Raw genomic sequence first — 12,883 nt, 5'->3', positions numbered from 1 at the left:
ACCAAATAACTCTTGTGCATGCCACTTCGGCTATGCTGGATGTAGGTGTATTGCGCTGAGTCCTGCAGAGTAGATCCAGCGAGTGGCGAAGTGTTTGCAAATACAAGTTGGTCGCTTTGAACATTTTCTCCAAAGTAAAAGTTGGTCGTACATGTACGTATAGTTTCTGTGAAGATAATCCTGATAGTCGAACATACAGAGTAATATAACTGAATAGCGTAATGTTCAGCATAGTGTAGCGTACGTATTGTGTTTTTTGTACTTCATCGGATACAAACGATGTTACTGTATCCAACAACCAGCCCATAGGAAAGATCCATAAAAGGACGAGCAAACACCAGTTTTCTCGCCTAAGCTCTTATTAAGTGCAGCTGGCTGGCTATGAACAAGTTCAGAAAAAATGAAGCTTTGGCTTGAAACAAGTAACTTCGTTTTCCCCTTACGCGTTTACCACTCTGCTGATACTCAGGTGCAGAGGGCGCCCGAAGTAGTGGCTGAGAATTCTAAGTTTAGCCCCAGTATTTGTCCTGACATAAGCTCTGAAGTGGTGCCTCACGAAAAAGAAACGTATTCCTTCATGCCCTAACATGAAGTGTCTTTCTCCTCTCCTCCACAAGATCTAGCTCGTTCTGCCATGCCAGGATCTCGGTAGCCAATCGCAGTATACATTCCGAGACCCGACCAATGAAAATTTTATTACAATTCCAACAATTTCCCCACTCCAAACTAAACTGCCGTGGTTAACCAAACATGTTCAGTTCTCTCTCGGAGAAGGTGGCAGAAGACAGAAAATCTGTCTCACAGTGTGTGTGTTTTCGCGTTTGCTCCAGTCAAAACGTTTGCATGAATGCACTTTGAGTTCTTATCCTTGCTGCCAAAATAATTGCTATGAACCAATCCAAGGCTTCCTTACACAATTTAACCACCTACCCCTGTGACCTCCTTCGATCCGCAACGTCCATCTCCCAAGCTGAGTGTGTCGTATTTTCCTCCTGCCGTTGCAGATGTAACCTTTTCTGAAGGGCATTCTGTAAGCTCCTCACTTTCTGAAACACCAACTGATGTTTGCGCGCCTGCTGAAGAAATAGCTCTTTGTTCCCGGCCTATACCTGCCCGATTCCTGGTGTTCAGCGGAAACGTTGTTTTTGTCCAGCTACCGAAATCTCCGTAAGTGCACTTGTCTGTTCCCTATATCTGGCTGGTCGTCTCAAGTATAAGAAAAACATTACAATTACAAATGGTTCAAATGGCTCTGAGCACTATGCGACTTAACTTCTGAGGTCATCAGTCGCCTAGAACTTAGAACTAATTAAACCTAACTAACCTAAGGACATCAAACACATCCATGCCCGAGGCAGGATTCGAACCTGCGACCATAACGGTCGCTCGGTTCCAGACTGTAGCGCCTATAACCACACGGCTACTCCAGTGGGCTTACAATTACATGTCACCGTACAAGAGACAAAGAAAACATTACTACTTACACCTGACGTCATTGGTATTGGTTTTAATTGAGTCCATACTTCCATGCAGCGTTAAAAACTGAAATCTATTGAGTTTCCTTATCTGAATACTCGAAATTTGGAAATTTGTGGTAAGCTCCTATGGGAGCAAACTGCTGAGCTCATCGGTCCCTAGGCTTTTTTTTTCTTTTTTTTCTTTTTGGTCGTCTACTGACTGGTTTGATGCGGCCCCCCATGAATTCCTTTCCTGTGCTAACCTCTTCATCTCAGAGTAGCACTTGCCGCCTACGTCCTCAATTATTTGCTTGACGTATTCCAATCTCTGTCTTCCTCTACAGTTTTTGCCCTCTATAGCTCCCTCTAGTACCATGGAAGTCATTCCCTTATGTCTTAGCAAATGTCCTATCATCCTGTCCCTTCTCCTTATCAGTGTTTTCCACATATTCCTTTCCTCTCCGATCCTGCGTAGAGCCTCCTCATTCCTTACCTTATCAGTCCACCTAATGTTCAACATTCGTCTATAGCACCACATCTCAAATGCTTCGATTCTCTTATGTTCCGGTTTTCCCACAGTCCACGTTTCACTACCACACAATGCTGTACTCCAAACGTACATCCTCAGAAATTTCTTCCTCAAATTAAGGCTGGTATTTGATATTAGTAGACTTCTCTTGGCCAGAAATGCCTTTTTTGCCATAGCGAGTCTGCTTTTGATGTCCTTCTTTCTCCGTCCGTCATTGGTTATTTTACTGCGTAGGTAGCAGAATTCCTTAACTTCACTGACTTCGTGACCATCAATCCTGATGTTAAGTTTCTCGCTGTTCTCATTTCTACTACTTCTCATTACTTTCGTCTTTCTCCGATTTACTCTCAAACCATACTGTGTACTCATTAGACTGTTCATTCCGTTCAGCAGATCATTTAATTCTTCTTCACTTTCACTCAGGATAGCAATGTCATCAGCGAATCGTATCATTGATATCCTTTCACCTTGTATTTTAATTCCACTCCTGAACCTTTCTTTTATTTCCATCATTGCTTCCTCGATGTACAGATTGAAGATTAGGGGCGAATGGCTACAGCCTTGTCTTACACCCTTCTTAATACGAGCACTTCGTTCTTGATCGTCCACTCTTATGATTCCCTCTTGGTTGTTGTACAAATTGTATATGACCCGTCTCTCCCTATAGCTTACCCCTACTTTTTTCAGAATCTCGAACAGCTTGCACCATTTTATATTGTCGAACGTCTTTCCCAGGTCGACAAATCCTATGAAAGTGTCTTGATTTTTCTTTAGCCTTGCTTCCATTATTAGCCGTAACGTCAGAATTGCCTCTCTCGTCCCTTTACTTTTCCTAAAGCCAAACTGATCGTCACCTAGCGCATTCTCAATTTTCTTTTCCATTCTTTTGTATATTATTCTTGTAAGCAGCTTCGATGCATGAGCTGTTAAGCTGATTGTGCGATAATCCTCGCACTTGTCAGTTCTTGCCGTCTTCGGAATTGTGTGGATAATGCTTTTCCGAAAGTCAGATGGTATATCGTCAGACTCATATATTCTACACACCAACGTGAATAGTCGTTTTGTTGCCACTTCCCCCAATGATTTTAGAAATTCTGATGGAATGTTATCTATCCCTTCTGCCTTATTTGACCGTAAGTCCTCCAAAGCTCTTTTAAATTCCGATTCTGATACTGGATCCCCTATCTCTTCTAAATCGACTCCTGTTTCTTCTTCTATCACATCAGACAAATCTTCACCCTCATAGAGGCTTTCAATGTATTCTTTCCACCTATCTGCTCTCTCCTCTGCATTTAACAGTGGAATTCCCGTTGCACTCTTAATGTTACCACTGTTGCTTTTAATGTCACCAAAGGTTGTTTTGACTTTCCTGTATGCTGAGTCTGTCGTTCCGACAATCATATCTTTTTCGATGTCTTCGCATTTTTCCTGCAGCCATTTCGTCTTACCTTCCCTGCACTTCCTATTTATTTCATTCCTCAGCGACTTGTGTTTCCGTATTCCTGATTTTCTCGGAACATGTTTGTACTTCTTTCTTTCATCAATCAACTGAAGTATTTCTTCTGTTACCCATGGTTTCTTCGCAGCTACCTTCTTTGTACCTATGTTTTCCTTCCCAACTTCTGTGATGGCCCTTTTTAGAGATGTCCATTCCTCTTCAACTGTACTGCCTACTGCGCTATTCCTTATTGCTGTATCTATAGCGTTAGAGAACTTCAAACGTATCTCGTCATTCGTTGGTACTTCCGTATGCCACTTCTTTGCGTATTGATTCTTCCTGACTAATGTCTTGAACTTCAGCCAACTCTTCATCACTAACATATTGTGATCTGAGTCTATGTCTGCTCCTGGGTACGCCTTACAATCCAGTATCTGATTTCGGAATCTCTGTCTGACCATGATGTAATCTAATTGAAATCTTCCCGTATCTCCCGGCCTTTTGCAAGTATACCTCCTCGTCTTTTGATTATTGAACAGGGTATTCGCTATTACTAGCTGAAACTTGTTACAGAACTCAATTAGTCTTTCTCCTCTTTCATTCCTAGTCCCAAGCCCATATTCTCCTGTAACCTTTTCTTCTACTCCTTCCCCTACAACTGCATTCCAGTCGCCCATGACTATTAGATTTTCGTCCCCCTTTACATATTGAATTACCCTTTCAACATCCTCATACATTTTCTCTATCTTCTCATCTTCAGCTTGCGACGTCGGCATGTATACCTGAACTATCGTTGTCGGTGTTGGTCTGCTGTCGATTCTGATCAGAACAACCAGGTCACTGAACTGTTCACAGTAACACACCCTCTGCCCTACCTTCCTATTCATAACGAATCCTACACCTGTTATACCATTTTCTGCTGCTGTTGATATTACCCGATACTCATCTGACCAGAAATCCTTGTCTTCCTTCCACTGACCCCTACCATATCTAGATTGAGCCTTTGCATTTCCCTTTTCAGATTTTCTAGTTTCCCTACCACGTTCAAGCTTCTGACATTCCACGCCCCGACTCGTAGAACGTTATCCTATCGTTGATTATTCAATCTTTTTCTCATGGTAACCTCCCCCTTGGCAGTCCCCTCCAGGATATTCGAATGGGGGACTATTCCGGAATCTTTCGCCAATGGAGAAATCATCATGACACTTCTTCAGTTACAGGCCACATGTCCTGTGGATACACGTTACGTGTCTTTAATGCAGTGGTTTCCATTGCCTTCTGCATCCTCATGTCGTTGATCATTGCTGATTCTTCCGCCTTTAGGGGCAATTTCCCACCCCTAGGACAAGAGAGTGCCCTGAACCTCTATCCGCTCCTCCGCCCTCTTTGACAAGGCCGTTGGTAGAATGAGGCTGACTTCTAATGCCGGAAGTCTTTGGCCGCCAATGCTGATTATTTATCAAAATGCAGGCAGTGGCGGGGATCGAACTCGGGACTCAAACGTTTTTGATTATGATTCGAAGACACTACCCCTAGACCACGGGCAACAGCTAGACCGAAGGCTTACACACTACTTAATCTAACTTAAACTAACTTACGCTAAGGGCAGCTCACACACCGGTGCCCGAGGGAGGATTCGAACATCCGACGGGGCGAGCTGCGCGAACCGCGGACAGGCGCCATAGACCTTGCGGCTACCGCGCGCAGCATCTAAATAATGATTTATTAATACGGTTTTGGATTAGTTTTGGGAAAACTGTTCCGTAGTAGTGGTACTGACCAAGCGTGTGCTGTTTTGAAACTAGATGGAAAATTTGAAATGTGTTCCAGATTGGGTTTCGAGCCCGTAACCCTGCCTACTGCATACAATACTTTTGTCGAGTGAGATATCCAGGTACGACTGACCATCCATCGTCACAGATTCTGCTCTGAAACCAATTTTTGAGTTCTTTCATGTTAAGTAAAATGCGATCATGTGTGACTAATAATCTGTCTGACATATGGTATTTTGACATCCTGCTTTGACTGAAATACTTCATTTACTACCACCGACCTTTTTTTAAAGTAAAAGCATTAAGTTTAGTTCTTTCGTAATAGGTTTGGTGGCACTAGCTTGCGACGGAAGGTATCCTTCAGGAAACCTTTATTTCAGTGCGACTAAAAGGACGTTCTGACAGCCAATAAATGTTAAGTATAATGTCTAAAAACGAAATTAAAAGAGGAAACTTGAGTCACACAGTGACAATTGATTGTGCAAGTATCATGTCAAAACGATAGGCACAAAAAGAACACAAAAATTGCAAGCAGTATTTTACTTGGTAGATGAAAGTGATTTATATGTAACAACGTAACTCAGTATTCATCATCACCACCATCTTGATCAGACTCCTGTCCCAGGCTGGGTCTGTTTGGAAGACTCGCCATCGAGTCCTGTTTTCCCACCATCTTTCTGTGTTCACTCAATATTGATCCCCATATTTATATTATAAAGTTCAGGTTAAGACCCATGAACATTTGAGTCAGAATCAGTTGATCAGATGTAGGGAGAGGTTTTGCAATAGACCTTTTAATGCTGAGAGACGTACTTTCAGAAGTAGTAGGTACCAACTCTACCCAGGTAAAATGTCCTATAGGTCTGAGTTCTAATAACGATCCGGCTCACGTTTGTTACTTGTCACATTCATTTCTTTAGATATAATTTGTTTGGAAGAGAGAAAGAGCTTCGCTGTGACTAAATACGTGTACCTCTTTTGTCTTACAGATACCAACATGTTCTCACTCGGTGAACGTGGCGCATTTGGACTGATCATGACTCTCTTCCGTTTCGGAGTGAGTTCGTGTGAAATTTTCCTCCAGACAGAGAGCGTCCGGCGACTGTTCCTCGCCGGGCACAAGTTCGACGTCATGATCATCGAAGAGTTCTTCAGCGAGTGCTTCCTGCCGCTGGCTCACAGGCTGCGGATCCCCGTCATCGGTGTGGCGACAATATCGCCGACCTCTTGGATGGCGGATATCGTCGGCAGCCCCAGTCCGTACGCTTACGTTCCGGACACATTCCTCTGGTACACGGACAGGATGCCCTTCTTGCAGCGACTCCACAACGCGGCGTTTGCGACTCTGTCTAAAGTCGCTCGCGAGATGTATTACAAGCCGAGATTGGAAGCCGTTTTGCGGCAGTACCTGAACAGCACGGCGCTGCCAAGCGTGTCGGACATGGAGAAGAACACCTCCGTCCTACTTTCAAACACTCATGTGAGCATGTTTTTCCCGCGTCCCCTGTCGCCTAACTACATTGAAATCGGAGGGGTGCACATAAGGCCCCCGCAAAAGCTTCCACAGGTGGGTCTTTGTAATATTTTCCTAGAATATGATATACAAAGTGCGTCCAAAAAGGAAAGATGACGTAAGCGGCCACTTGAAGCAAAGTGGCTCATAGTTGACCCTCGGAGAAGTATTACGTTAATTTTTATCAGCATGTATAATTCTATAACAATATAACTTTGTTAACATTAATAATAGAACTGTAGAAAGGTCTGTCTGTTTAGAGAAGCTACTCTCAATGGCTACTAGGGGAATTTCATGGAGTTTCCATAGCTAACTTGAGCGTAGCGTCGGACGGCATATCTGTTTTATTTGACCAAAATCGGATCACGGGAAATCAGATAGCATAGTTTTAAGAGTCTGCCCAGCTTATCAGTTCGAATATTTACCTTAGTGACGGCTAGTACAGCAAAGAAGCAATAGATGGTAATGTTGGTTTTCTTTCTTTCTTTTTACCACAATGACAGAAGTATTTTCGGAAAGTTACGTCAACGACAGAGTTAAGTGCCGCAATCTTTTCTTTACGAATACAAACTAACACTGATTTTACTTGCCCAGGTTTTATGGATTTAATAATTTTGCTTTGTTTGTCGAAAATTTAATGAAACAGCTCTGCTTCATTTGAAGTGTTTGATTTATGTTGAATTGTTGGGAAGAAGAAAAAGGAATTTATTGACAAAGTTATCCTATAACTGTGCCGTTTCTGCCGATAGACCTATGGAAACCAAAAAGCGACGGTACAAAGGGCCCTCTCTTCAACTTCCATTGGGAAGCACGGATGCATAGCTAGTTATACAATAGTTTAGCTTCTTCGTGTCGTCTTTTATTAACTATTATTTGGTTCGGTAAATTAAGTAAATTTTTCGAAACTAATCTCTAGGGAAATCACAAACGCACACTGATGAGCCAACGTAGAGGGTGTTTCCATCAGAGAGTGCAAAATTGTGACAGGACATTGTGAATGCTCCCTTGAACAATTTGAGGTAGGAAACCTTGGGTCAGAGAAGCCAGCTTAACGAAATTCGGAAGTAAACCTGTCTACGGCTTTGTCTAACATTACTGTTTTCCAGCTTATTTACAACTACAATGCGTACTAGTTTACTCGTACTGTGGTGTTTATTTACATGTACAGTCATGCTCAAAAGTATCCGAACGACATGAATTGCATTTCGCCTGATTCGCATGCAACACACATAACCCAGCTGTCTAGCAGGTCCTCTAATAGCTCCTTGGTACAGTCGTTTGACTATTGAAAATGGTTCCAACAAGTCACCACTACAAAACACTGCACTGTACCGCAATAGCTCAAGATGTAAAATAAAACCACGATACTACAAATATCAGGGAACACCTTATCACTGATAAGACTGTCCTTAAGGCTTGTAAGCTCTCATTTATTGCAAGAAATGACATACCTGAAATGTTACCACTCTCATTATTACGTCAAATAGGTAATGTACGTAGTAAGTTCGTCGTATTCACGATTTCCTTTTCAAAGTAACATACCGTACTTGTTATTTAACACAAAGTGACATCAAAAATTTAAGTTATTCACGAGCAGCTAGTTGAGAATATGTATGAACTTCAAATGACACGACGAACCGTCTCGTTCTGCATATGGATTCAAACCCAGGTCATGCAGACTAAGATTTCGTTACTGACGGAAACTAACAGTCACTCATGACTAGGCATACAGAGAGTGATATACCTCGATTTTAGACAGTATCAGTTAGCAAATATCAACTTTAAATTACATAACGTAAACGTTTTTAACGGACGCGAATTCCCACCCAGTATCTATTGTCCCTGTTAACGAACTACGACAGATGTTAAATTTTGCTTCATCACAAGTAACTTACTTGAAATGCCGTGAGGTAAAGCTTTGCGTTGGACAGCGATTCGAACCCAGAACCTAATCGGATTGATATCGAAGCAGAATCAACTGTGGCATATCGGATTTTCTCGGGAGTAGCTAGATGTTTTAACTGAAATGACGTGACGAAACGTCAATTTTTTCATTCCTAGGACTCCAACCCGGCACCTATCGCTGTTATGTTCTATAGAAAACGAACGTTAAATATGGGTTTGTTACACCAGCAGCGACATGTGAGCATGTTTGAACTAGAAATAATATGACGAAAAATTCAGTGCTGACTGGGAATCGAACCCCACACATATCGTTGTTGACTGCACACAAATATACGTCAGGCACCGAATTTTTGTCCACCAGCAGCTCGGAATAACATCCTTGAACTTACTGTGACCTCGCAAATTGTTCTATGTCTCACTGGGAGTCAAAAACGTCATTAATCGTTAGTGTTAACAACGAAAGAAAATGCATAAATAATCAAAATTATTATCCACCAGCACATTGGTGTTCTCATGCTAGAGCTTGATAATACGTAAGGAAAACCTTAGTGCCAGGCCTGGATTCGAACCCATTCTCGCGATATGTGAAGATGTTGAGGAATCTGCAAAAAATGGTTCAAATGGCTTTGAGTACTATGGGACTTAACTTCTGAGGTCATCAGTCCCCTAGAACTTAGAATTACTTAAACTTAACTAACCTAAGGACATCACACACATCCATGACCGAGGCAGAATTCGAACCTGCGACCGTAGCGGTCTTGCGGTTCCAGAATGTAGCGCCTAGAAACGCGCGGCCACTCCGGCCGGCGAGAAATGTGCCGTTTTAAACAAACAACAAATTGTAGTCGAGCTGTGTTGTTACGAAGGGATCAAATTCCGCGTTAAGGGCGGTCTGAGTTGCATTCCCAGTTCAGAACCAATTTTATCGACATACAGAAGCTCAAATAAAAGATGGAATATGTGTCCTGTGACCCTACATAGCGTTTGTTTCGTCACTAGAATTAAATAACTAGTATAAGAAAGGTTACTATTGATAGAGTTTCCACATGTCGCCACTCCAGACTTTATTGTGGTTTAACCTAATGTCTACTTGGTAGAGAAGGAATATCACGTTTAATGTGAATTTCAGATCACAATGCCATTATAGCTTCTTCACTTGGTATAGCCATAAGCGAATAGAATCTGTCTCTCCCTACGAAAAATCATCAGCAGAAGCCAGAATGAAACCCAGACCATCAGTATACGAAACTATCATCAATTCAACATACCACCAAATCCTTTTCTCTGTGTCTCATTTTTCTATCATAACCACTACAGGCTCCCTGTAGTGGTTTGCAGCACGTTCAGTGCATTCATTAATTTGGTTGACCGAATCGCCGTGAACTAGCTGCCTCGGCTACCCAGTGCATACATTCGACTCTATTTTGTAATCACGGAAATAAAATAACGTTACTGCCACCTACACAGAACTGCCAACAGTTTAGGATGCAGAAATTTAAATAGGAAGTGTTCCTTTTCAATTGAGCTACTCTACTGCGTTATCTGTTTGTTGAAACCATCGTGCAGTGCAAAAGAAAAGCTGCATCTGTCTCTCAGAAGTCTAAATCCGGCCATATGCATTATCTCACAGCACTGTGGATTGCGGAAGTTCTGGAGGAACTGTTGTTCTCTTCTGGACGTGCTGTAGCACCGTGACAGCTAGTAGCGTAACAATAAGCGTCGCGCGCTGTAGCTAAGACGTTGCGAGTTCTATTACATTCGCTGCTACATTTTTTAAAACGCACATCTGCTGTCTACTGAAGTTATCAATTTAATGGAACTTTGAACATAATCCCCTTCACTTCTCAACCCAAAATAGTCGCATGTGGAAAAAGGGCAAACTTCTGCGACATTTTGTTCTTTTCGGGTTTAATAGACGGCCAGGTAGCAGATGCATCTCGAAGCCTTCGTATTATGTATGGGGAGAGCGCATCGTACCAAAATAGTCAAAAAAGTATTTTATACATTAGCTGTCGTCTGGTAGTGGCATTTTATTCTTCTTCAAACCTTGTTTAACAGCTTTAACTCAGAACAAGTTTTCTACATGCATGTAATCAATAAACTGCATGTGCATTGTCAGACTGTTACAGATAACATAAGATAATTCGCATATATCGTTGGTGATTAATTTCTCTCTCACGTTTAGTATTGTTTCAACAACACTAAAGGAAACCCTACGAAAATTGTGCACTGTATTATAAGAAATGAAATAAACTACCCACGATAACCTTACGACGAAAGTCTGTTTTAATAAAACTGAGTAACTGTACACAAGTGTGCCTCTATCGGCGCGAATTACTAAAATACTACTCACCTAGATTTCGATTCATTTCTTATAATACAATGCAATGTGTTGTTTTCATGAGCAATATATGATGTTTATGTTGAACTCTATTCCAATCTTCTGCACACGTTCAGGAACTCTCGGAACCGAGGTGATGGAAAACTTTTTTGATGTGTGTATACGCAGGGTAAAGAAACCCTACGAAAATTGTGCACTGTATTATAAGAAATGAAATAAACTACCCACGATAACCTTACGACGAAAGTCTATTTTAATAAAACTGAGTAACTGTACACAAGTGTGCCTCTATCGGCGCGAATTACTAAAATACTACTCACATAGATTTCGCTTCATTTCGTATAATACAGTGCACAATTTTCGTAGGGTTTCCTTTAGTGTTGTTGAAACAATACTAAACGTGAGAGAGAAATTAATCACCAACGATATATGCGAATTATCTTATGTTATCTGTAACAGTCTGACAATGCACATGCAGTTTATTGATTACATGCATGTAGAAAACTTGTTCTGAGTTAAAGCTGTTAAACAAGGTTTGAAGAAGAATAAAATGCCACTACCAGACGACAGCTAATGTATAAAATACTTTTTTGACTATTTTGGTACGATGCGCTCTCCCCATACATAATACGAAGGCTTCGAGATGCATCTGCTACCTGGCCGTCTATTAAACCCGAAAAGAACAAAATGTCGCAGAAGTTTGCCCTTTTTCCACATGCGACTATTTTGGGTTGAGAAGTGAAGGGGATTATGTTCAAAGTTCCATTAAATTGATAACTTCAGTAGACAGCAGATGTGCGTTTTAAAAAATGTAGCAGCGAATGTAATAGAACTCGCAACGTCTTAGCTACAGCGCGCGACGCTTATTGTTACGCTACTAGCTGTCACGGTGCTACAGCACGTCCAGAAGAGAACAACAGTTCCTCCAGAACTTCCGCAATCCACAGTGCTGTGAGATAATGCATATGGCCGGATTTAGACTTCTGAGAGACAGATGCAGCTTTTCTTTTGCACTGCACGATGGTATCAACAAACAGATAGCGCAGTAGAGTAGCTCAATTGAAAAGGAACACTTCCTATTTAAATTTCTGCATCCTAAACTGTTGGCAGTTCTGTGTAGGTGGCAGTAACGTTATTTTATTTCCGTGATTACAAAATAGAGTCGAATGTATGCACTGGGTAGCCGAGGCAGCTAGTTCACGGCGATTCGGTCAACCAAATTAATGAATGCACTGAACGTGCTGCAAACCACTACAGGGAGCCTGTAGTGGTTATGATAGAAAAATGAGACACAGAGAAAAGGATTTGGTGGTATGTTGAATTGATGATAGTTTCGTATACTGATGGTCTGGGTTCCATTCTGGCTTCTGCTGATGATTTTTCGTAGGGAGAGACAGATTCTATTTGCTCATGGCTATACCAAGTGAAGAAGCTATAATGGCATTGTGATCTGAAATTCACATTAAACGTGATATTCCTTCTCTACCAAGTAGACATTAGGTTAAACCACAATAAAGTCTGGAGTGGCGACATGTGGAAACTCTATCAACAGTAACCTTTCTTATACTAGTTATTTAATTCTAGTGACGAAACAAACGCTATGTAGGGTCACAGGACACATATTCCATCTTTTATTTGAGCTTCTGTATGTCGATAAAATTAGTTCTGAACTGGGAATGCAACTCAGACCGCCCTTAACGCGGAATTTGATCCCTTCGTAACAACACAGCTCGACTACAATTTGTTGTTTGTTTAAAACGGCAGATTTCTCGCCGGCCGGAGTGGCCGCGCGTTTCTAGGCGCTACATTCTGGAACCGCAAGACCGCTACGGTCGCAGGTTCGAATTCTGCCTCGGTCATGGATGTGTGTGATGTCCTTAGGCTAGTTAGGTTTAAGTAATTCTAAGTTCTAGGGGACTGATGACCTC

The 12,883-nt window shown here is 41.8% G+C and overlaps 1 protein-coding gene across 1 annotated transcript in view; it reads left to right on the top strand.

The window, feature by feature from the left end:
- LOC124545162 (UDP-glycosyltransferase UGT5-like) overlaps positions 1-12,883 on the top strand; it is a 104,587-nt gene that overhangs the window by 46,184 nt on the left and 45,520 nt on the right. The window contains exon 4 of the mRNA XM_047123995.1: positions 6,186-6,763. Coding sequence (XP_046979951.1) covers positions 6,186-6,763 — 578 coding nt within the window. The remainder of the gene's footprint in view (positions 1-6,185; positions 6,764-12,883) is intronic.

The sequence above is a fragment of the Schistocerca americana genome, chromosome 8, assembly GCF_021461395.2.
Source record: "Schistocerca americana isolate TAMUIC-IGC-003095 chromosome 8, iqSchAmer2.1, whole genome shotgun sequence".
Lineage (NCBI taxonomy): Eukaryota > Metazoa > Arthropoda > Insecta > Orthoptera > Acrididae > Schistocerca > Schistocerca americana.
The sequence above is the reverse complement of the archived record's forward strand: the minus strand, read 5'-3'. Positions and strand labels throughout refer to the sequence as shown.